The following is a 26,004-nucleotide window of genomic DNA, read 5'->3' as shown; positions in this document are numbered from 1 at the left end:
TATTGGAACAAAGTATTACCATGTTCCATTTTAAGAACACTGGGCTTTCTGTATCATCTGGGAGTAAACTGCATATGTGATCTGAATAGATGTCCTCAGCATTGCAAAACACTGAGAGAGTACAGTGTTGGGCAGAGCGTCTAAGAAAGACACCACAGTTGGGAAAAGATATGGAACTCTGATATTGTGTTCTTTTCACTAGTCCTGTAGATCTGCTAGCCACAGCTTCGAGTGATCTGACAGAGACACAAAGGTAGCTACCTTTCTACAACAGTCTTAAAAGTGGGTGACTGATATTTGGTCAAGGTCTTCTTTCTGTACCAGTTGCTGGATAACTTCTCCTCTTCCTCCACTTTTATTTTGAGCTCTCCAGTATTGGCTCTGTAATATATATTTTCTACTACAACTTTCTGAATGGCAGCTTATGCAACAGCAAGGATTGTTTTGAAATAGTCTTAAACCTGAGACCCAGTATTCTGGCAACTATTCCAGTGAATGTCAACTGTTTTGCCTAAACTTTCTTAACTGGCTCCCTTTGAAGTCTGAGAAACCCAGTCAAGGACTTGGTAGATAGGACATGACATGTCCTTTCCTAACTACCACATTCCATAATGTTTTAAAGTACTATCTCGGTGACCCTGAATAACTTGACAGACAGAGGACTGGTGAACAAATTGTCCCTGCCTAATCAAATTGCAAAGTTTGTTTTTTTTTATTTCAGTGGAAACCACATTTTACTTAAAAGTTTCTATTCAGTGTCTGCAACTCTCTTTACATCTCAACTCTTTTATTTTTTTCGTGTTCTATTTCACTGCACCTCCATCACTCTACCAATGATGCCAGCCTCACCACTTCCTTTATTTCCTTGTCTCCTTCTGTCTTTGTGCCATCTGCTGTGTCACACCATTTGCCTGGATTGCCCTTCTTGTCTCAGTGAATCAGGCCCCCATCTTCTTGTCATTTAATCATCTTCTTAAAACTCTTCTCCTGCGAGCCCTATGAATAATCCATGATAGTGTAACACCATCACCTCTTCTATCTGGGGGAAAATATTCCAAGTTATCACTGTTGGCATGCGACTGAGGTTTTGTTTGACCTTTGTCTGTCAGGCCCCAACCTTGCAATTGAATCAATATGCTCAAACTCTTGTGCCCATGAGGAGCAACATTGACATGTGGGAGTTCATGAAGGCGTAATAGCCTGGCCGTGTGAATCCAATTGCAAGACTGAGGCCTTAGGTGTTCATCCTGCAAAGACTTAAGCACAAGCTTAGCTTTATGCACTGGGAGTAGTCCATTGCCTTTAGGGGGATTACCCCGTGCTTAAAGTTAAGCATGCACATAAATTTTTGTAGAGTCAGGACCTTATAATGTAAACTCCTCAGGTCAGGGTCATCGGTCTGGTTCTACTTTCACACTGGTGTAATTCTGCTGACTTCACAGGAGTTACTCCTTATTCACACTGGAATAACTAAAAGGAGAATCAGGCCCCAAGTCTATTTGTGTATAGTACGGTACCAAGCACTTATTCACACTTAACAAATAATAATAATAGTAATTGTACTGCTGAATGAAAACTAGGAATGAAATTGGCTCTCAATCATTTTCATTGCCTAACATGACTGAATTGCAATAGGCAAGCAACAAGTTTGAGGCTGGAAAAGAAAACTTAGCTCTTTGAAATTCTTTCACGTACAATAATCAACGTTGGTGTTAGTAACGTGTGATAAGTTTGTTTATATATATAATGTATATAATACACAAATATATATATTTATGTATATATATAATAATTTGAAGTGAAACTTTAGATTTAACAATGAAAAAGCCCATACAGATGCTCTGCGTGTCCTAGCAATAAACTTTCAATAACAATGATGATCTTCCAGCAACATTAAATACTGATATACAAGTTAACTCTCGCAAACAGCAACATTTAAAAATAAAGGAAATGGAGGTAATGATCTATCACAGAACAATTGAGGTGATTTTAATATACAGTGTAGTGATATTAATGTGCAATTATATTGCTTTGAACTCTGCATTATGGAGTTCTTCAGGAACCCACAGCATGGCCTTAATACAGTAATTTAATTTAAGATCCTTTATCTATGTGAAAGGGGGAAAGCAGGAGAATTGTCAGGATTAAAATTATCTAAATTGTAATAAAAGCACTGAGTCCAGCAATAACATAGTATCCTTTAGGAGGAGGTAAGACACTCAGCACTACATTACCTTATGTAACTAATCCTCTCAGCAGCAATCTAGCCTGAAGCCTTCCTCTCACAACAGTTAAAAACAGTGCCTGTGCAGAAACTGGGCAGCTCAGAAGTGATACACACTTGTACTGAAATTATATTTTACATGTGGATTAGCCAAGTCTCTCTCTCTCTCTCTTTGTTTTTGTTGGCTTATGCTAAATCCCATAGATTGTTTCAGCGAAAAGGAATTTTGCACACACCCTATTGAAAACGTGAAGTAGCGCACCCAACCAGCTATATTTGGCTTCCATGTGTGCTATTACCTACACCCAAACAAAACATGATATTATCTACTAAAGGTTTTAATTAGCAAGAAAATGAATTGTAAATGAATTAGTCACTTTTACTTACTTTCTAACAGTCATATTCAACTCCTATTGAAGTCAATAGCAAAATTTTCATTAACTCACATCGGACCAGGATTTTGCTCTAAACCTTTGGTTGTTTGGAGTGAGCTGATGTCTAGATAAGGTTTGATCTCTTCACAAAATTGTGAATTTACTGAGACGAGATCTCTTTAAAAAGACCTCCTGATGAAATATATATTTTCAGGAATACAGTGCTTGTAAATCCAATTCTCCTATTATTTCCTTGGGTTTTTTTTAGTGTCATTAGAACAAACAATGGTGACAATAAAAAGTGATGTATATAATAACTGCAGTCAGACAACAACAGCCTGTGTAAGATGATGCTGTGCTAAGAAGTATTTATGACTTAGAATTAGGTGTGTGGATTGAATCCCAATCCAAAACTGGTTTTCCTGAAGGCTCTCAGCCTTAGACAACCATCATTAAGGTTCACATAGTGGGCTTGATGGTAGATTGAGGGGAAAATTGATCTGATTTAAAAAAAAAAAAGCTCAGTTTTTATTTAGTCATTGATGTAGTGCCTGCTGATTTTTAGAGGTAGTTAATCCATTATGAAAAAATTGGTAACTTTCTCCCCGGTTATAATTTTCTCTTTCATAACAAAGTAAATCAAAGATGTTCATGACACTGAAGGCTTGTTCCAGCGCATAGCCGGTGTAGAGTGTTGTGCATAGAAACACAAGGTAAAGAGTAGTGAGCACCTGGGAACCTGATGCTGCATTAATAAGAGCACTGCAGTGTGATTGCCAAATTTCTTTTGCTAAGCAGCCAGAACAGAGCAAAAAGAGAGTGGCGGGGGGGGGGGGGGAATGCATGCAGATGATCACCATTGAGACCATGATTCCTCAGAAACTTCCATGTTCTACCCACATCTACTCCTTGTTTGGCAGCGGGTCTGACTAAGGTTCTTCTGCTCAATGTAGAGGACTATCCCCAGTGTTTATCACTACTTGTTCCCATTTATAGTCTCTGTTCCTATAATACTACTGAGTCAATACATGGTGCTATGCTGCAGATAGCCTTACACATTTAGTGTGTCAGCATTGATTGGCATTTAAAACTTGATAGAAATGTTGTGCTGGTTCTGATACTGCTTTTTTTAGGACGAGAGCATACTGCTGGGAGGATACCCATATAAACAAAGCATAATTATGCCTGTGATATATGCCGACCCCCATAGTCTGTATCTACTAGTTGTATTGTATTGCATCTTATTGTGAATATTCTGTGTGTTCAACATACAAATAGCATGCATTGTAATATTTGATTTTTAATTAACTAATGAAAACCACGTCCATAGAACACCACAAATTATGCGTTTTCCATAAACCATGTACAGTTTTTATTTAACATTTATTTTGCACATTTTGAAATGCATTCCATGTGTATTTGTCTTCTTCTTTATCTAGTGTTCATCTTTGTTTATTTCCTTGTGTTAATTTTTCCTTGAATTTTGTGAAGCATGATTTCTCATATTTTATTTTGTTTCTTTTAGGTTTTGTTTTGTTTCATAAGATCCCACTGGATGGGTAAATGAAATAAGGAAAAAAAATGAGAGAGGGGCTGTTGAGCTTGTTTGTTGAAGCTGCACGCTAGGGAGTGGACATTGTTCTTGTCCTGTGAATTGCCACATCTTTTGGACTTCTCTTTTAGACATGGGTTGTGTTTGGAAGATTCTAGACGTACACACAGCTCATTAGTTGTTTTGGAGACATCAGGGCAAAATCAGCCCTCAGGCCGCTATCAAACTCAAGAACGCCCAGAAATAAGCTATCAGATTCTTTTTTATTATCCTGTTTTTACTGTAGCTTCAAAATGGCATTTAAATGAAATTTGGTTACATTGTTTTCTCTGTCAAAAAGTTTTTCTGTTTGAACTTAACTGGAAAGATGTTGGTTTTGAGAAATAATATTTATTAAAGGTGAATTGCAAAGTTTTTTCATTTAAAAAATGAAAAAAGAAAAAATCAGATGTTTAAGGCCCAGATTCTACAACTCTTTTGCATGTGCTTATCTTTAAACTTGTAAGTAGTCCCATTGAATTCAGTGGGACTGTTGATGTACTTAAAGTGAATTGGGGCCTAAAATCTTGAAGCAGTAAACATATAGGTCTGATTCTGTAATCCTTATTCCTGTGAGTGGTCCCATTGGCTTTACTGGGAAGATTCTGGTGAGCAAGAATTACATGAGTTAGAGTTACAGGATCAGACCTTAGTCCATGTAAGTTGATTCAGCAAAGCCCATCCTTGTTGAGAATATCACTTAACTATGTGCTTAACTTTAGGCATGTGTTTGTGTCCTTTGCTGGACTGGGATGGTTTGAGCTGGAGCTTAGAATACAGATGCGAAATTAACATCTTTTGGTGTTGATCCTGCAAACCAAACATACACACATCACATGCATAAGCATTTTTAGGATCAGGGCCTACACTTGAAACATAATTTTTTAAAGTAATTTCCATGTCAAATACCTGCCGAATCCTGAGTTCAGTACTTGAGCTTTCTTATTCAGAAGGTGACATTGGTAAGAAAGAAGAAAAAAATCAATGAAAAATGTTTTTGAAATTAAAAAAATGAGTTAAGAGGATTCCCAGAAAGGGAAGCTGAGATGAACCCCTATAGAAATAAATGATTGTAAAGATGGGGTGTTTCCATTTCCACACACCAAATTTGTAGGTTTTGAATGAATGAACAGTCACTTTGATTTCCTCATAGTCTGTTAGAAGTTGAGGACATGCTATATGCCATTTATGGTTTATCTAGATAATAAATGTTGGTTTTGGTTATTTATTTTAACATAGGATATTTGGAAAAAAAGGAAGGGCTTCAGATTACTTTCTCTATTTAGATTTGCTTTTCTTTCTCTTTCCCTTTTCCGTTCACCCCATTTTTAATTTCTACTCTCTCTGTATTGGTGCGTCTGTTTGCTGTACTCTTTTTCAGTGTCTAGCTTTCGTCTACTTTACAATATTCTGTATTGCATCATTTGTTTTTGCTTGTTTCCTTCCTTATCTTTCCTTTGTTCTTTCTTTTCTTCATTGTGTATGATCCTTCCTTCACCTTTAAGTCTCTTTCCCAATCTCTTCCTCTTTCTCAGCCCAACTCTTTGACTGTCTTCTTACATTCCCTCCAATCTTTCACACCCATCATTCACTCTTCCCTCAGCATCCACCTTGAAGGAGTCTGCCTCTGAGTCTGGGAACATTTGTACTCATCTTGTCCCAAATAGGGAGTTATTTCTTTCCCCTTTTTACTGATAGGAGGAGTGGAGTTCTGGGGTGTTTCCTTTCCTTCCCACAAGCCAAAAGGCTCTAGTGAGGTGTCCTCTCCTGCTGTTCACCTGTGTAATGGATAGAGGTGGAGTTGGAATTCAATATATGTTCAAATTCCACAATGTCTTAGGTCAACCTACACATGCTTTCCTTGGGCAGCAGCATTTGATGGAGGGTAACAATTAGGGCTGTTCTTCACAGTCGGTCAGTTGGAGTGATATCAGCTAAACCTTTCTTTTGTTCCTTGAAATAAAATCAGAAAACATTGGCCTTCTCTCTTCCAAATGCATAAGGAAGTGTTCTTTCCAATTATATGTTTTGGAGATGCCTATTCTTTTCTACCCTACTGATCCCTTTAACTCATTTTTTTTAAATTGACTTTTGCACTGACATCTTGTTTGCCCATGCATCTCCAACTTTATTTAAATTGCTTCTGATGTAACTGGGCCTGATTCTAATCTCTTACACACTTGTGTAAATCAGGGATAACTGAACTAAAGTTAACAGAATTACAAAAGGATAGTACTGATGTAATATCAGAGCTTGGCCTGCTGGGCCAAATTCCAATCTCAATTACAATCGTGAAAATTCATTGTATTACAGTTAAGTTAGTCTGTGTTTACTCATATGTAAATGAGATAAGGATCTGACCCTTTCTGTTTTGGCAAGGAAAAGACTAAATGCCAAACTCAGAATTTGGCAACTAAGTTAAGGAAAAGATGGTTTTGAAATATTTTTGGTTTTGAAATTTAGTACATACATTCCATAAGTGATTTAGGATCTTACCTGACACTACTTGTGATTTATTTTGTAACACTTTGCAATTCAACTTTAAGGAACAATAATAGGTTTGAATTTCAAATAGTTCTACTCGTACTGACACAGTATTTTGGATTTTATGTAACCAAGACATTAACAAATCGGAACTGATGTATGCACCATTGATATCTATATACAGATATAGATATCTATCTATCTGGCAATCAATCACTGTAGGATATCCTTGTTGAGTATTTTGTATGATATCTTTTTCATTAATCACTAAATGCACTGTTACTTAATACAGATATTCACAGAGCCTTATGGATTACAGCATGTGATTAGTTACTACTATTTTTTTTAACAGTGACAATGTTTAAATAATGGAACTAGGCTACCTGTTTCTAAAATATTTTCTTTCCGTTACATGAACACATTAGTCTCTTAAAGCTAAAGGGAGCTGAACTTTAAGCAGGGAGATTGCAATACACCCTAAATTGGTATTTTTCAGCTTGATTGTAAATGACATTGCCTGTCACTTTAGAGGTTCTAATCTGCCCAAATGGTGTGGGTTTACAAAGAGTTCATCTAATTACAGAATTCCCAACTCTTTAAAATAAAGTGAGATTCAAACCAAGAATCAGGTAGGAGCCATTAAAATGGTAAAAGTCACTGAACATCCAGCATGTGATACTAAAAACCTTTTATGTTATTTCACTGAGCAATAAAAAGTTCATGAAACATTTAAAGGACAAGTTTAGAAGTTTGCCAGACCTGAAAGGAAATCAAAAATATATTTGTATTACACTAAAAGAGGTTTATTTATGCTATAATTTGTTTTAAAATGAGGATTAGTAGATCAAGCAGATAAGAGCATTAAAAGGACATATGGTAAAACCCTTCTGTTGGTGAGCAGTTACTCACACAAATAGTTCAAGTGACTTCAGTGGGACTACTGCTCACCAGTGTAAACAAGGGGTTGCACAATCAGGTCCTTTTAATAAGTAAGGGTCTGCTCCTGCTCCCACAGAAGTAAATGCGAGTTTTGTGATAGAAGCACATCCCCATCAGGGAAGGAAACCTCTCCAGGAAACCTATGAACCACATTTTAGTTAGAAACCATTCCACTTAATATATTTCCTGTATTTATTATTTCTAATTCTTTGTGGTTATTGACCAGAATCTGGTCCTCTCTCCTGGCACAAATGGCCCCTAAAAGCATTTCCCCAAGGATTACAAGGCTTTTTATGGGTGCTTACCGTTACAGGTATTGGAATGCAGTTTCTGTTGATTCTGATCCTAACATAAAGGTCCAGTGTTTAAAGGATCCTCCATCCAGCTCTCAGTTTTGTGCCTACATTTGGGCATCTAACTCTCATTTTCTGATGCCAAGAGGTAGATATCCAAAAGCTATTAATTCAAGGCCTGTAAATTGGAAGCAATTAAACAAAACCTTAGTCCTGACACCTTTTTGATTCAAGTTCATTTTCTTTTGTTGCATCTTTACCTATTTGAGGTCATAGCCATCCTCTTCTGTAGATGTAGTGTTGGACAACCACAACTGATGTCCATGTTCACATCAGAGAGTACTCAAAAGCTTATCTGAAGTAGAGGTGAATGACTTCTTGGTTTGGGAGCTGAAACAAAGCACCGGGGAAAAAAACAATTTCAGGCTGAACAAACTGTTTAATTCAGTCTGAAACAAAATGTTTTGTTTCTATTTTTTTACCCTTTTTTGTAAATAAATCTATCTAAATTTATAAATGAAGTGTTTCAAAATGAAAAGTTGAAACATTTCATTTTAAAAATATTGACAAAACTTTTTTTTTGGAAAATATTTTCAATTCTTTTTTGGCCAAAACTATTTGCCGAATTTAACCCAAATGTCTGAATAGTTTGGGTTAAACTGGATTTTTGGCAAATAAACTATTTGTCTGAAAAATCCCACCCAACTCTGATCTGAAGCTTGTTCCAGTTTTTTGAGACTGCTTCATTCTTCCTTCCCTACAACCCTCAAAGACTTCACTGACTTCTCCCTGTCCTCTCAAGCCTTCAGTAGCCCCCAACTGTCCTTCCCTGTCATTCTCCAGAAAGCCCCATCTTCATCTTTCTTGCCCTCTACCAGGTCCCTTTGCCTGGGTGTGCACACATTCTGAAGAGTTAATCCCAGGGCCCAATAGCTATGGATGCTTTTCTGGAGGGCTTTGGCACACTATAGGGGTAGGTGCACCCAAGTGCAATGTATGCCCCAAATTGTGCAAGGTTTAGAATTCGTAGCAGCAGAAAGAGTTCCTGAGTAGCTGGGCACATAATGTGGTTTTTCAAAATGGAAATGGTGTGTTGCGGGGATGCAACATTGTAGAGAAAACTGGTGTTATATGTCGTTGCCTTGCTTCAACAAAAATGTCTAGAACAAAACTTTCAAAAGTGGCCTCTGTCTGTGCTAGCACTTTAATACCCATAACCATCCTCTGCTCTGTAAACATAAATGGCTAAGTTAGGTGGAAATAAGATGTTTGACTACTCTGTTTACTTACATAAGTGCTATTTTTAGGTCCATCTGTAGAGGATTAATTGAGGCCACTTTGCAGCTCTCCCCATAAGAATTTAAACTTTTTAAGACTGAAGTAATAATGGTAGTGGTGGGAATTAAAATACACAGCTAGAAACAGAACTAATTGCTTCTGTATTGTACAAAATAATTACAGTTGCATTAACACGAACACATCTTCAGTTGGTGTAAACGTATGTTGCTTCATTCATTTTAATGGAACTATACCGCCTAACACCAGCTGGCAACCTGACCCACTGAGTTCAGTGCAGAAAATGTACAGATCATTGCTTAAAGGTGCAGAGTCTCAGTTGGGATTAGGGTTGATTGAAGAGGTCAGTCCTGAGTGTCAGCATTCTGTTTACAGAAGGGGCTAGACATAGTCTCAATTCCAGGTAAAACTTTAAAATGAAAATGAAGGCAAGAGACTAGAGTTGCTACCATTTTCTTACATTTCATCTCATAGCCTGTTGCTAGGTTTTAATTAAATCACAGAATAAACTGGATGGTGCTCACATCCGTACAAGAAAATGGAGTTACTTTAAAGTTCAGACATTTGCTGAAAAATATAGAAGCACAAGTGCTGCTGGGTAAGATTTCAGATGTGCATGTGGTGGGGGTGTTACTTGTACTGAACTATTGGTGGAAACTGGGTGAAATCCCTGGCCTACTGAGGTCAACTGGAGTTTCCTATTGACATAATTGGGGCAGGATTTCACCCTCTGAGTTTGATTGTGTGCGCACGTAAACCAGTTTTGTACCATTATAATGCCATTGATTTCATTGGATTGACTGCTGATTTACACCAGTGTGAGAGCAGAATCAGGCCCTCATCTCACAAATTAGGCATGAGAATAGAGGTTTCTTAAGTAAAGTTGAAACTTCTCTCTCTGCTGTTCAGAACTCTACACCTTTAGTTTCTTTTAAATGTTAGTTTCAGTATAGAAAACGTAACCTCTCTGTATCCAAAGTCTGTTTTCTCATGTATCGAGGGAAATAATGCTCCAAAAGATTACCAACAACTAGGCATCCTAACATATCTTTTAAAAATACATTTGCTGTAATCCATCAACATGTTGTAAATCTTAGATTTTCCACTCCCAACATATGTTTAGAGCTGATTTTATATTTCTTGTAAATAATTGACAATCCTGTTTTTACTTCAAATACTATCTTAATAATGTGGACAGACTACATAAATGTACTTGCTGGACTTATTTTTAACAGGCCAATAAAGTTTTATAATTCATTATCATTGTGTCTTGTACTTTCTATAAATACTTAGCATGCACTTGGTATTTTACCAGTAATGTACAGTATTTTATTGGAAAACGTGTAATTCTATAGGGTGTGTCCTCAGTTATCACATGGTACCAGATGTTATAAATCAGTACAGTCTATGGATGTGTTTATTTAGTTGTGAATGATGGATTTAGCACAATTACCCAGAAATCCTTGTGACACAAACATTCTTGTAGGGTGAGTCCTGTTTAAAATTAAAAAAAAGAAGAGTTGGGGGGCTAAATTTACAAATATGGCTTACAAAATGTGTGTGTGCATATCATTTGTGAACACAATCAAACACTTGTGTATTCAGATCAGATAACTGCACATATAACTGTGGCCTTGATCCTGCAAGAGAATACTTCAGTTGGGCTTTGCGTAGCAGAGGGGTCTACCCAAATGGATCCTATTTACATATGGGTTTACAGGATCAGAGCTTATGTGCTTCACAATCACACAGCTGGTGGGTTCTGTTTTGGAGACTGCTTAGATAATATGATCCTTTAAAATAGATGTATAGAATGTTGACTACTTGGGTGCTAGGAGAAACCATGCTGATTTTTTAAAAAAATAACTTTGAAAGAAAAATCAATAATATGGTTTGAAGATTTGAATGCCATTGTGTCACTGTGAGGTTGCACAGTGGTTTCCTGAAAGACTATATAGAGGTAGAAAAAACAAGTTAAGAAGGTTGAAACAATTATGTCATAACTCAAGCCCAAGTTTTGTCCTTTTTGCATAGGCATCTCATAGTTCCCCCTGGATTTCATTGCAGGAGTTGGAATTTGGCAGATTCAGATTTTTCATAATAAATGGTCATTCATGTCTGTGAAATGTACAGTCCCAGATTTCCCTTCGGGAAGGACTGTAGATCCCTGAACATTTTACCAAATCAGCTTAATATGGTCATGGGAAATGACTAATTTTTCTTAAAGTTGGCATGGTGACTATGTCAGATAGCATATTATACACAGATGCTTTCTCAGTAAAATGTGCTATTGCAGACAACATAATGGAGCTTCATCATCCAAAAGAAATGAGCCTGATGAAAGGCCCATTCATATATTTTAAAAGGCTTTATATATAACTTTCTACTATTGTAATTCAAAGGGATATTGTCCATATTAGTTTAGATCCAAAATATACGGTGGCTTTTTTTTTTTTTAAAGGGAGGATCAGAGGGGTAATAAAATGTAATATGTATAGAAATGTTTTAATGAAGTGAAAATGAGTGAAAAGTGTTAGGGTTTTGCCATGCAATATTTTGCTGTAGGGCTTGTCCCAAACTCAAAAGAAATGTACCATCTAGGGAGGAGAATGAAAAAGTGAAACAGACAAGAAACAAAAGTGAAACTGACCATTTACATTGTCCAAGATGAGTGAAGAAAGTAAACAAGCAGGATAAGTAGTAAAAAGAGATTTAAACTTTTTCAGTTATTTAAAGTTTAATAATCCAAGATGACGGTAAAAAGACAAGCAATGATTCCTTTTATATATATATGAATTATATCTTAATAGTTATTTCTTTTAAAAAGAAGGTTCTTATAAAGAAAAATTATAAGAGAGGGGATTAGACACAAACATAAACTGCACACATTCAAAATTTTTACCAGTACATGTTATATGAATAATTGTTTTTGATAGTGCCATTTAATTTCTTCATTTTGAACATAGTGCAAGAATAAACTGTCAAGTTCATAGATTTTTTTTTTTTGGTTTAATTCCCTATTGTTGAATATAGGGAAGGAATGAAATACCATCACTGTCCATGTACAGTAACTGATGCTTTATTCCTACATTGTGTTAATAATCACAAGGATTAATAGGCTGTAGCTCAAATACACACACACACAGAGCAAATCTTGCAGTTCTGAGTTTGGCAGTGTTTCGTGTCATAGGACTACCGAATTGGGCCCAAAAAGTCAAAAACTTCTAAGCTTAGATGTTCAGATTATTCTGATGAAAGACCTTTTGAGGCAAAAATTTGTTAATTGTTAAAGTAAATAAAATATACATAAATTGCTAATGCAAATGTATTGGAACTGGGGCGCTGAAGCTGAGAAAACATTTTGGAGTCATGATAGTAAAAAAAATTAGTTTTGCTTAAGGTTTACTATTCAAACTTTTAGCATCCACATTGTCAGATAAACTCTTTAATGACCAAGACGATGGAATATTGATGAAGTGCACAAACAAACAGAGAGCAGAGTGTTTAAAAAAATGCAATCCATCCCAAAATATAAAGCTGCATTTAAAAATCCTATAAAGATTGCAAGAAATGGATAAAGACTTTGCTTCTAAACTTCACAAAATACCTCAACAAACAAATAAACAAACAAAACATAGAAAGGCAATTTGAAACAGGAGAGGAAATGCTTTTGCGTTAGATCTAATGATTGATCACAAGTTGATGCTGCCTTTGGTATGAATAACTTGCTGTGCTAGCTGCAAAGTAGCTGCATAAAAGTAACTTGCTTGTTAGGCTGGTACCTCCCCTGTAACTCACTACTTTACCTTATTTTGGTGATTCAGACCTTGTTCTCATAGCCCCCAGTGATTTCATTGTGCCTGCATGCTTCATGATCGTAAACTTTACATACAATTCCAGTTATAAGCAACAACCTTAATCAATACAGTCTTAGTTAAAACCTCAGATAGAGTGCATTGCAGTAATGCAACCTCAAGATGGATAAGTGTGGCAAGACCTATCTCTAGAAGAATAGGTCACATCATCTATTTCCATTCTTTCTTGCCAAATGAAGATGATACAAATCACTCATGGGAGTTACTGTTGTCTGTGCATCCAGAAGCAACAGAGGATTCAATATGATGCCTGTGTTGTGATCCTGAGTAACCAAAAAGCAGGCATACCCTTCTATCAAGGGAGCTGATAAAATTTCCAATATTTGTTCTGATGAAATGAAGATGTAGAGATGAGTATCATGATCCACGCCTCAGGCCATATTTTCTCACTGACCCGCCTAATAGCCCCTATTAAATATAAAGGGTGAAACTCCTTGGGGACAGATGAGCAATTTCTCAGAAATACTCTGGAATGACTCAAGAAAGTAAGGAGCATAACTCCGTTCAAGAGGAGCTCCATCTACCCCTGCAAGGGTTAGCAGATTTATTAACACAGCCTCATTCTCCAGAGCATTGAGGCCAATGACAGATCTGTATGAATCAGCATGGAGACTTCATCCATTTCCGAGAGGAGGTCAGGACCCCTTGCTTACTTCAACCCTTCCTGCCCTTCTTCAGTAGCTAAGAGGGTGAGCCATGTCTGCACTTCCCTATAGGATTATGCCTAGCCAATATGCAGAGGAATGAGAGGGAGATTCACTCAGGTTCTCTTGTACTAAACACCTAGCAACTGCTGAGACAATTCCATGGACACACACACACATACATACTATGTTCTATTCAGACCTGTATATTTTTATAAACACAAAATGTAAATTAGACTGAATTAATGGGTCTGAACTTCAAACCAGTTCATGTTGCCTGACATACGAGTGATAAAATAGAAACGTGAAGGGAAAACTCTTAATTCTATTCTCTGATGGTCTGCGCACGTTGGCTTGCAACTGGGCATATCGACAGAGGACCAGTCCCTAGTGAAATCAATGGAAGACTTCCATTGGCTACTGTGGGCTGTTGGACACGATTGCTCAATGTATTGAATGGTTTTCCAGTCAGGTGCACTATATATGAAGAGAGATCCTGTTCTATGGGCCTAATTTCCCTCTTCATTATACCTTTTGTTAAACCAGAAGTAACTTCACTGCAATCTATGGCGTTACATCTGTGATATAATTTAGAGGTACGGTACTTGGATTAAGCACTCCTTCGGGGCAGGGACCATCTTTTTGCTCTGTGTTTTTTACAGGGCCTAGCACAATGAGATCCTGGTCTGTGACTAAGGCTCCCCAGGCTAGTGCCGTACAAATAATTAATAATACATCAGTGCAACCGACAGGACAATCAGACCTGTATTGACTAAATTAATAAATTTGTCAGTCCTCGCTCTTTTTCTAACAGCCAGCCCTAAACCTGAAAAAAATATGAATGGATGATCAATGATCTCTACCTTTTATTTTGGAGGGAGGAAGAGGAGGATTTTCTTAATTTTTTCTTCTCTAATTTTTAATATATTGGTCATAAGAAAAGTGAAGAAACCCACCAAGAAATGCAGACATCACTGATTCAAGGTCCATTTGTGTAAAAGAATACTAACCAAAATCAGGTAAGTTCAGATAGCTCTGCAGTAAGTTCCTAGATCATTTCCTGCATAGAATAACAATGGCAGTCATTTCATATAAATTTCTTGAAGTGGAATATTCTCAGGCCAGTCGTCTTCTCGTGTGTACTAATGCAGTCATTGCTTCTCATACATCAGCATGGGTTCCCCGTTGAAAGTTCCCATAGCCTATTTTAGGCAAAGAGTTCTCAATCATTTTGTTAGGATGGTATAAAAATCATGTTTCTTTCTCTGGAAAGAAATGTTCATGTGTAATTGTATTTTTTCCCTTTGAAGAGGATCCCAGCTTTCCATCCCTTATCTCCTTTTCATATGTTTGTATGAATAAACCTGTACTCTTGCCATAAAAATGTAATGCTTTGAAATCGTGGCTGAATTGTTGCTTTTTATCAGGACTGTGTAGCCTTTTAACTTGCAGATGTTGAAATCCGCGCTCCTAGGAGACCCCATTTCCAAATATAGTGATTTGAGGTGACTTGTGGTTTAGGGATCTATAACTTTTACCTCTGCCTTACTGGTCTGAATTCCACCAAGGATGGAAGTGACTGAAACTTCTAGTTATCTGATGACTCTTTGCTAGCCTGTGTGATATTGTTTGGATCATGAATGATCTCAAGTGGACAGGTGTTCATGCCAGAAAAGGGTATCTCACTGGGAGTCTGGCTAGAAAGGTCAGGGACTGTATAGGCATGGAGATTGAATTATCCTGTCATCCCTCTAACTACTAATGGTTTGAATGCCTCAGGGAGAGGTAGTGTAGCAAGCTAGACTGCATAAGGGAATCTCAGAAAAATGTTAAAACTTTTCCTTTCTGGGACACACGGGTCTTGTCTGAGCTATGATTTCAACAAAAATTAGGCTTCTGTAAGGCGTATTTGCTTAATGGAGGTTTCAGATATAATTTTGCCCCATAATATCCACAGTAAGGAACACCATATGCATATTGAAGTTCCTTTTGCAAAGAGTCTGGTCAGATCCCTGTCTGGCTTATTTAGTGACCTCAGTGCCATGGCTCAGGCTCCTGGCTGTGTCAAGCAACATTTCATAAAATAAACCAACAGAATTTATTTGTCTATGATTTTGTCATCAGAGTTATTGACACAAAGGGATTGTGTCTGCCTGTGTGGTCCTGGCTGCAGTCTGATCCTTGTCTGGCTCACTAAGAGCATGTCTGTGCTGCAGTGAAACACCCATGGCTGGCCTGCATCAGCTGACTTGGGCTCACAGGCTCGGGCTGTGGGGCTATAAAATTGCAGTGTAGACAACTGGGCTTGGGCTAGAGCCTGGAGACCCCGTAAGGGAAAAGGATCCCAGAGCCCATGCTCCATCCTGAGCCTAAACATCTACACTGTAACTTTATAGCCCCAAAGCCCAAGCCCTACTAGCCTGAATCAGCTGATGTGGGCCAGCTGAGGGTGTTTTATTGCAGTGTATATGTACCCTTAATTTCCTCTGCCTCCGGGCTCTGGAGAGGGATGTCTCTGTGCAGTATCAGTGAGTGTCCCCTCCTGAATAAAATATATCCACTCTCACTTACTGATCTGAAATTTTCTTCACTTCCTTGCACTTTGTCATCATTTACACTTGTGCTAAGTGGCTGTAAAATTGAACACAAAGGGGATGCTAACAAAATCAAGCAAATTAATTTTAAATTGAAGCTTGTGTTTCATTCAGACTGGAAATAAAGTGTAAATGCTGAGAGTAATTAGCCTTTGGAACAATTTGTCAAGATATGTGGTGGATTTGTCCTTATTGACAATTTTTAAATCAAGATTGGATGTTTTCCCTAAAAGATCTGCTCCAGGAATTATTTTGGGAAAGTTCTGTGGCCTGTGTTATGCACAAGATCAGACTAAATGATCACAAAGGTACTCTCTGGCCTTAGAATCTGTTAATCTTTTTTTGCAGTGTTCACTCAATACTAGTCAAAACCTTTACAACATTATAAAAGGATTTTAATTTAATTTTAGTTTGATTTTTTTGCTGCGTAAAAAATCATTTAGAGAAGTTTTTCAGTTCATTTGTAAAATAGTGATTTATGCACATTTTAAAATGTGTTTGTTTAAACAAATTAAAGGACCTAGTAAACCAGTTCCATTCTGGGCTGTTAGGTGATGAATTTATATGGTATACATTATAGTGTATATATCTGTTCAGAAGACACTGTTGAACTCAAAGACCATAACTACTTTGGTCTGATTTGTAAATCTATGTTTACTATTATATTGATTATTACTATGCAAGTTATTGTGGTGAACACAAATATGGTTTTTATGAAAAACTATTACTGAGTATGAACAGTAATTCATTTTCTAACAATAATTGCTGTTTCAAAAAAAGCCAAAATGGCATAACTTGCAACATAAAATATCAAAAAATTGCATCAGTCCCATTCTTGAAATGAAGTTTTGCTTTATTTATAGGAACATAAAGTGGCATCTGTTTTGTTATCCTCTTTAAAATGTCGATAGATGTGTTAATCTCTCTATCTTCATTCTCCTATATGACAATTTTTCAGCCCAGGAGTAGATTTTTGCAAACAAATTGCGAACTTCTGGAAAAATTCTTCAGACAAGATCCTCAGCTGGTGTAAACTGACATAGTTCCATTGACTTTTTAGTTGGGTTGCAACACTATACAGAAGTTGAGAATATGGCCCCTGGTATGTGAAGAGTTGATACAGTTTTGTGGGCAGGGCTCCCGTGGTCTAAATCTGACCCCTTCTTCCCATAGAAAACTTACAGGAAGGGAAAACCATCCATGAATTAGCACTTGTTGAGTTCTTGATGCATTCTTGTAAGCAATGCAGGATTAGTGACAGCATGGAATGGTGTAGTGGGAGCAACCTGCAAAACCTAGAGTACGCAAGGAGTCATGGGGAATGCAATGTACCACCCTTTAGAACCTGGCACATCCCCAGGGAATAAAGTCTGCTGCAGTTTCCACGGTATGCATCCGATGAGGTGAGCTGTAGCTCACGAAAGCTCATGCTCAAATAAATTGGTTAGTCTCTAAGGTGCCACAAGTCCTCCTTTTCTTTTTGCGAATACAGACTAACACGGCTGTTACTCTGAAACCAGTGGTTCCTCTCTGTTAGTTGCTGGATTCCATTCCCCCAGGAAAGAGCCTAAAGAAGCCTTGATGCCATTGCTACTTCCTACCAGACCTCCTCCTCCTCCTCCTCCTAAGTCTGTGTGTTCAGGCTCAGAGCCTTATTTAAAGCTTTTTGAAGGAGCACATGCCCAGGCATGCTCCCAGCACTGCAGAGGCATGGGTTTCAGAGAGGGTGCAGCATGTTGCATTGCCTCTATTTAACCCCCATCACTCTGGTGTCATGGGTTTCTTTTTCACCCCTCTTTACTCATTCTGCTCCTGTGTGCCTTAGAGTGGAGAGGTGAGTAGAACCTATTGACCTGAGGGCACAACTTGAATTCACAGACAAGTGAAAACCACATTCCCTAGTTCTACAGTCCCCACATGTGCGTAACTCCCACTGGAGCCCATGGTAATTGTGTGAATGAAAGAGCAGTGAAGGATCAGGCTTTTGCTAATCTTTACAGTTCTAGCCAGTGCCATTTTAAGAACCTGGATAGATAGCCGGATAGATGACACAGATTATACATCACTGGTGCTATGCGCCAAATCATCTATTCTTTAATCCCCATTCTGGCAAAACTCCCAATGAAGTGGATAGAAGTGTTGCCTGGGCATGAAGAAAGTAGGAATTTCAGGGTTTAATCCTATATTAATTTCTCAGCAAGAAAGAAGGATGGATTTTATGGATTTTCACTTAAACATTATGTAGACGTGAAACTGACACTCTTTATAACTGTGATACAAATATCTGTAATTACCTTTTGGCACTGTATTTTTGGAATAATATAGATCCATTATTTTAACCCATTTCTAACATAATTCATGTTCATAATTCATAATACATAATTCATGTATAATCATATATTTGAGATGTTCCCTTTCACCGGCACAGCAATATAAAACTTTGTTTACCAAAAGTATATAATCACGCTTAATAAAAAGAGCGTGGGTCTGATTCTGCTATCATTTATGCTGATTTAGACCTTTGTGATTCTTGATTTACGTTCTGGGTAGGAGAATCGGGCACTTCACATACATTCTTTCCATGTCACTGTTTTCTTTCATGCAGCTTCACACTCAATTTTTTGTTTCATTTTTCCTTCCTTCCTCTCTCCTAAAACTATTTTATTTGCAATTTGGATTAATAAGCAATTTTTGAATGAAAAATGGTGTACATGAAATATAACAATGTGTTTGGTGCAAAGGATAACTTGGCTAAAAAAATGCTCAGAAAATTCATGTACCATAGTAAAATAATCCGTGAAAATTGGCCCTTTTCCAAGATTGAATCAAATGATTAAAATCCTAGAATTTTGAATTTTTTTTTAATTCATTATACGTTTGTTGGCCTCTGTCACTAGTGTGTGCCTACGTGGCAATGTCCATGCACTAAAATGTGGTGGGCATGTGGAAGTACGGTATTTGTGTACATACACACAGAATTGCATGCCTAGTTTATGTGGAAATACATGGGCACATCTTCTGAAATCTATCCCTCTGAGACTCATAGTGAGTTTGTAGGTAGCCGTTACAGTTTTAAATCTTGAACTGAGGCAAGTGAAAAGAAGGTTTGTGATCTTGTATAGTCTGGTATGATTGTCAGGCTCTGCAGCTTGTTATTGCAGGTCAGTACAGAGATGCACTAGTTGGGGAAGTTAGCGCTGTGTTTTTGCTTCTGTCAGTGCTAATGCTCTCATGATAAATCAAATTCACATACCACTACAAAAATATTGTGTTGCTGTATTAGATTACCAACCTTTAAGGGCTGAGACTAAGATCATGTTAGCATCTTCTTCACCAGTTCCTGCTTGTCAATGTGTATGTCTACACATGGAGGTGGGGATGTGATTGCCGGTTGGAGGAGACACAGTTGCTCTAGCTCTCATCAAGCTACCACGCAAAAATGGTAGCGCAGGCAGCAGCTCGGGCTAGCCACCCAAGTATGTACCCACAGGGTTCAGGAGGGTTTGTACATGGGGCTGCTAGTCTCTCCTGCCACTGCCCATGCTGCCATGGCTATGCTGCTACTGTTAGTGCTCTAGCTTACTGAGAGCTAGTAGGACTATGTCTTCTCAAGCTAGGAATCACCCCGACAGATCTAGTCGTGCACATACACAGTATTTGCATTTCCGTGTGAATGTGGTCTGTTTGATTAATATGTTTCTAAGAAACGGCCATGATCAGACCTTTGGTAGAAGAGGCAGTGATGGAATACTTAAACAGATAAAATTCCATTAATGTATATTACAATTATTTAATGTTTTTTTGCATCAGCCCAAGAGGCCCCACTCAGGATCATGACCTATTGTGCTAGGTGCTGTGCAGGATGACAGGAAGAGATGGTCCTGCCCCAAAGAGCTTACATTCTAAGAAGCAATTTGAAAGAGACAGAGAAGAGGAAGGATGCTGGACAAAGTTGGGGAGAAGTTGATATTGGCAGTTGATCAGGGAAGGAGCTGTACAGCTCTTTAGAAAGAAAGAGGACATTTTCAGAGCCAAGAGAACCAAGTGGGAGAAGTTGGCATAGCCATGGGACTCTTGCCAAAGGTATCGAGCAGCATGGGAGTAATTGTAAAAGTATTTCACAAAACATTTTGAGAAATGAAAAATTGTTTCATTTTGAGCCCTGAAAAATGGAAACAATGAAATTCTAAAATGTTTCAGGACATTCTTTCTGTTTTCTGATCATCTCTAGTTAAAAATCAGAGGCCATTGGAATCTTGACCGTGTTACGGCTGCCATCATACCGGTACATCTGGGGCAGCTGACTGTAGCACGAGTGAGATTTTTTGGAAGTGAGGAGAGATGTGGTCGGAATGGGTCTGAGAGGAGCTGAAAGATGGTGTGGTGGGGGAGAAGTTGGCTCCAAACAGCAACAGCGAGGGTGAAGTAGATTACCATTATGGCTTGATTCTTTGAACTTATCATTCAGTGTTGTGGCTCACAGCACTGGGCCAGGCCATGGAAATAGGCTGAAGTTAAGTGAAAATGAAGGGACAAAGCAAATTTAAAAACTTTTATTAAAGTTAATGTTTAAAATCAAGTTTACACAAGTTAAGAAGGAAGGTACTGTACATCTGGGGTCAGGCTTGAGTTATGAGAGATTACAAGTATCGGTTACAAGGTTCACAAGATACATACGTAGTACATAAGCAGCATAGACCTAGATTGGGGTCCGGGAGTTTTTAAAGCGTCAGTGAATAAGTGATCTCGGGTATGCCACCCATAGAATGTATTTAGAGTCCAAGTCACTATTGGTGTAGCGAATAGGTACATGGGTGGGGTGTGTCCCTTGGCTCATCAGGGAGGGAAGTGGGTTATTTCCATGACCAGCATTCTTGTTTATTCGTACTGACGGTGTCCCGTGATGTGCTCCAGGTAGATGTCTCTGGACCACCTGATGGTGTCGGACACCATGAGCTGTCTCATGAGACAGGCAGAGCGCCAACCGACTCTGCACGCTCTCAGCACCAGCTTGTTGTGGGGGTCCCACACACCCAGGGCTCCCACGACCAGGACATGGATCTGGACGTCGTAGCCCTGGGCCTCAGGGTGTCAGCCAGTGGGGTGTATTTCAACGACTTATGCCCGCAAATCAGCTGGAATAATTTTCAGATCTGCATTTGCAGAGCATTTTCAGGGTGTGATGACTCCATTGTAAGTGAGCACTGTGCTTGTGGAAACAAGAAATATGACTCTCTGAGCCAATCCCACTTTATTTTTTATCCTGGGGCATATAGGGTGGAATACTTGTCCAAACATTGCAGACAAAAAAAGCATTAGAATTCTTTTTTTAAACAGAGACCAAAAATATTTACTGGGGCATGATCTAAATGCCACACTGAAGCAAGTGTTGTTTATTTGTCTGTTCAGTTTCTTGCAAAATCACAGAAGCACCAGCTGCCGGTGTGAGTTTTGAGTATTGGAGGGTAATGATGATACAGGTCACCCGTGGGACGATGGAGAGGTGATTCCCATGGCTACCTTGTGGAACTCTGCAGCCATTCAGGATTGCTGTACACAAGGAAATGTTTTCAGAATTGAGGCTGTTGCAGGCTGACAGAAATTTCTATGCAGGGAACTCATCACTGATGTAGAAAGTAAATCTATAGTTTCTGAGTACTCTAGGGAGAACACTTGTACAGGAAGCCACTGAAATGGCTACTGCAACAGAGACAGAAAAGGAACCAGTTTCACTACTGCTAAGTAATTTAACATAAACTGGGATAAAATATGATCATTTATTGCTGCTTTAACTCTTTTAGTGGGATGGTATTTAACAAATCATAGCCTCGTTGTAAACCATGCAAATATGAACTGGTTTATTAGTATGGCTCACTTCGTGACAGTTGATATGAGACCTTCAGCACAGTAAGGTTTGATCAGAAATCCTAAATAAAATAAAAACACACAACTATGAACTAATGAGGTCTCCAGTGCTGTGTGATACATTTTATTTACCTTAGAAGGATCAGGCTCCAGGCATTTGTGACTTTGCTTACGCTGTCCTTCCCAGCCTCTGGGAACAGAGGCCCTGATTCTCCTCTCTCTTCACCAGAGCATCCCAGTAGTGGCTCTGTTGGTCTTGTGGAACTACATCTGTGAATAACTCGTGGACGTGATAGGAAAATCAGGCTTGAGTGTAGTAATTTGACCACCGTCCAGTGGGCTCTCAGTATAAAATAACTAAAGATAGCTACTGTTTTAAACAAAAATCTAAGGGTAGATCTGACACGTATGATTTGAGTTGCTGGTGTCAGAAAGCGGTTTGGAAAGCCAGCTTGTAAGTGGCCGGGGAGCTAGCAAACAGGAGCAGCTAATCGGAGTTTTGCAAGGGAGTTTAGAGACCGCGCGTGAGAGCCAGATGCATCTAATAACATTATCTAAACTTAGGCCAAAACTCCACCCCCAGCCCCAAAGAAAAAACGAACAAAGCACACATAAAGAACAAATAAACAAAAAACTCTACAAGAGTAACAATATTGGTGGCAGAATTCCAGCAGCAGAGTTTCCAGTTTATTGCATTGAATGCAGCATGGGTGATTATCTGCCTTGTGGTCAGGTGTCATAAGTGTGTGTTCAGTGCAAGCAACTCATGGCCCTCACAAACTGAATTCAGGCTCTTGAGACCAGAGTGAACTGGATGAGCTAAAGGAGACAGAGAGGTATATAGACAAAACTTTCTGGGACACGGTAGAGCAGTCCCAACCCCAGAATGACTGCCTCTGTGCTGTTGAGGAGGATGGAAGTCTCAGGAAGTAGAACATCAAGCTGGAGCTGAGGGACCCATAGTTGAGACCCTCCTTCCAGCTTATGTCACACTGAGGATATCCCTCTGGGGGAGGGAACCCCAGTTATTGTGAAGAGATAGGTAATAGTAATGGGGGATTTGATTATTAAAATATAGGTAGTTGGATTTGTGATGACTGGGTGAACCGCATGGTGAATCATCTGCTGGATGCAAAGGCTGTGGACCTCTCAAGACATCTAGACAGACTTATGTGCAGTGCTGGAGAGGATGTGGTAGTCATGGTACATGTAGATACCAGTGACATAGAGAAAGGTAGGAGAGATGTCTGGAGGCTAAATTTAGGATGCTAGGAAAGAGATTAAAGTCCAGAATTCTCTGAAATGCTTGCAGTTCCATGCACATGGTCAGTTAGTAGGCAGAAATGCAGGGTCTCAATGCATGGATGAGATGATGGTGTAAAGAGGAGGGATTTAGGTTTATTAGGAACTGGGGAACCTTTGGGGAAAGGAGGAGCCTGTTCAGGAAGGATGAGCTCCACCTAAACCAAAACAGAACCAGATTTCTGGCATGTAAAATTAAAAAGGTTGTAAAAGGGTTTTTAGACTAAGAGCTGGGGGAACAGATGTGGAGGAGCACATGGTTCAGACAGACACATCCCTTAGGGAAGAATTTTTTAAAGAGGAAACTCTATATCCTAGCAAAGAGGAGAGGATAGAAGTTGATAAAGTACAGGTAGGAACTGAAGAGACAAAGTCTAAGAAAAAAAATAGTCCAATTCAATTATATTACGTGAAGGAAGACAACTAAATATTAAGAAATTTTATAAGTGCTTGTATACAAATGCAAGAAGTCTAAGTACTAAGATAGGTGAACTTGAGTGCCTGGTATTAAATGAGATTATTGATAAAATAGGCATCACAGACTTAATGGAACAATGATAATCAATGGCACACCGTAATATGATGTACAAAATATATAGAAATAACAGAATAGGTTGCACTGTTGTGGGAGTGGCACTACATGTGAAAGAAGCATAGTGTCAAATATTGTGAAGATTTTAAATGAATCAAACAGTACCATAGAATCTCCATTTGATAGAAATTCCATGCTAGAATAATAAGGTAAGTCTACACTACAAATTTAAGTTGACCTAAGTTACACTGATGTACAGACACTGCAGAAATTAAATCGCTTTTGCATGTCCACACTACGCTGCTTGTGTTGGTGGTGCACGTCCTCACCAGGTGACTTGCACCCATTTAACTGTCAGTGGGGGGCATTGTAGGATGGCTTCTGAAAGGCAGCAACAGTCGATGTAAGCAACATAGGGTCTACACTGACACTGCATTGACCTTACTACGTCGACTTAAGTGCTACGCCTCTCGCAGAGGTGGAGTTAAGTCGACATAGTGGGTGGGAGCTACATATTAGTGTAGATGGTTACAGAATTAGGTCAATGTAAGCTGCCTTACATCACCCTAACTCTATAGTGTAGACCAGAGCTAAGAGTATAGCAGTAGGAATATACTACCAACCATCTGATCGTAAAATGTTTGTAAAATGTAAAATGCTCAGGGAGATTAGAGAGGCTAAAAAACAGAAAATGTAGTAATAATGGGGGATTTCCACTATCTCCCTATTGACTGGTAACATGTCACCTCAGGACGGGATGCCGAGATAACATAAGAGCAAGTTGGACAAACACCTCTCAGGGATGGTCTAGATAATACTTAGTCCTGCCTTGAGTGCAGGGGACTGGACTAGATGACCTCTCGAGGTCCCTTCCAGTTCTATGATTCTATGATTTCTAGACAACATTAATGACCGTTTCTTGGAGCAGCTAGTCCTGGAACCCACAAGGGGAGAGGCACTTCTTGAGTTAGTCTGAAGTGACACCCAGGATCTGGTCCAAGAGGTGAAAAAAGCCAAATCATTCAATAATAGTGACCATAACATAATTAAATTTATCATCCTTGTAGGGGAGAAAATAAGAAACCCACCTCAGTAGCATATAAATTCAAAAAGGGGAACTACACAAAAATGAGGAGGCTAATTAATCAGAAATTAAAACGAACAGTCACAAGCGTGAAATGCCTGCAAGTTGCATAGAAACTTTGAAAAAAACACAATAATTGAAGCTCAAACTATATGTATACCCTAAGCATAAACAAACAAAAAAAACCAGAAAGAGGACCAAAAAAAATTGCCACCATGATAAACAACCGTGTAAAAGAGGCTGTTAGAGACAAAATACATCCTTCAAAAGTTAGAAATCAAATCCTAGTGAGGAAAATAGGAAGAAGTATAAACTCCGGCAAGTCAAGTATAATTAGACAGTCCAAAAAAGATTTTGAAGAGCAACTAGCAAATGGCATAAAACCAACAGCAAACATTTTTTAAAGTACATCAGAAGCAGGAAGACTGCCAAACAATCAGTGGGGCCACTGGATGATCAAGATGCTAAGGGAACACTCAAGGAAGACAAGGTCATTGAGGAGAAGCTAAATGAATTCTTTGTATTGGTTTTCAGTGCAAAGGGTGTGAGGGAGAGTCCCACAGCTGAGCCAGTCTTCTAAGATGACAAATCTGAGGAACTATCGTAGATTGAGGTGTCAGTATAGAAGGTTTTGGAACAAATTGATAAATTAAACAATAAGAAGTCACCAGGAACAGACTGTATTAACCCAAGAGCTCTGAAGGAACGCAAATATGAAATTGCAGAACTACTAACCGTGGTATGTATCCTATCACTTAAATAAGCCTCTGTAACAGGTGACTGGAGGATAGCTAATGTAACACTGATTTTTTTTAAAAGGCTCAAGAGTCAACCCTGGCAATTATAGGCTGGTAAGCCTAACTTCAGTACCAGTCTAATAGGTTGAGACTATACTAAAGAACATAAT

The 26,004-nt window shown here is 38.6% G+C and overlaps 1 protein-coding gene across 8 annotated transcripts in view; it reads left to right on the top strand.

The window, feature by feature from the left end:
- NTRK2 (neurotrophic receptor tyrosine kinase 2) overlaps window positions 1-26,004 on the top strand; it is a 319,997-nt gene that overhangs the window by 121,883 nt on the left and 172,110 nt on the right. The window contains exon 13 of one of the 8 annotated variants that reach the window (XM_073345044.1): window positions 4,124-10,459. The exons of the other annotated variants lie outside the window; for them this stretch is intronic. Coding sequence (XP_073201145.1) covers window positions 4,124-4,161 — 38 coding nt within the window. The 3' untranslated portion in view covers window positions 4,162-10,459. Of the gene's footprint in view, window positions 1-4,123; window positions 10,460-26,004 lie in introns of those variants that run through there. 8 annotated transcript variants of the gene reach the window in all.

Source organism: Lepidochelys kempii, chromosome 5 (genome assembly GCF_965140265.1).
Source record: "Lepidochelys kempii isolate rLepKem1 chromosome 5, rLepKem1.hap2, whole genome shotgun sequence".
NCBI classification, from domain to species: Eukaryota; Metazoa; Chordata; order Testudines; family Cheloniidae; genus Lepidochelys; species Lepidochelys kempii.
This window is presented reverse-complemented; position numbering and strand designations above follow the sequence as displayed.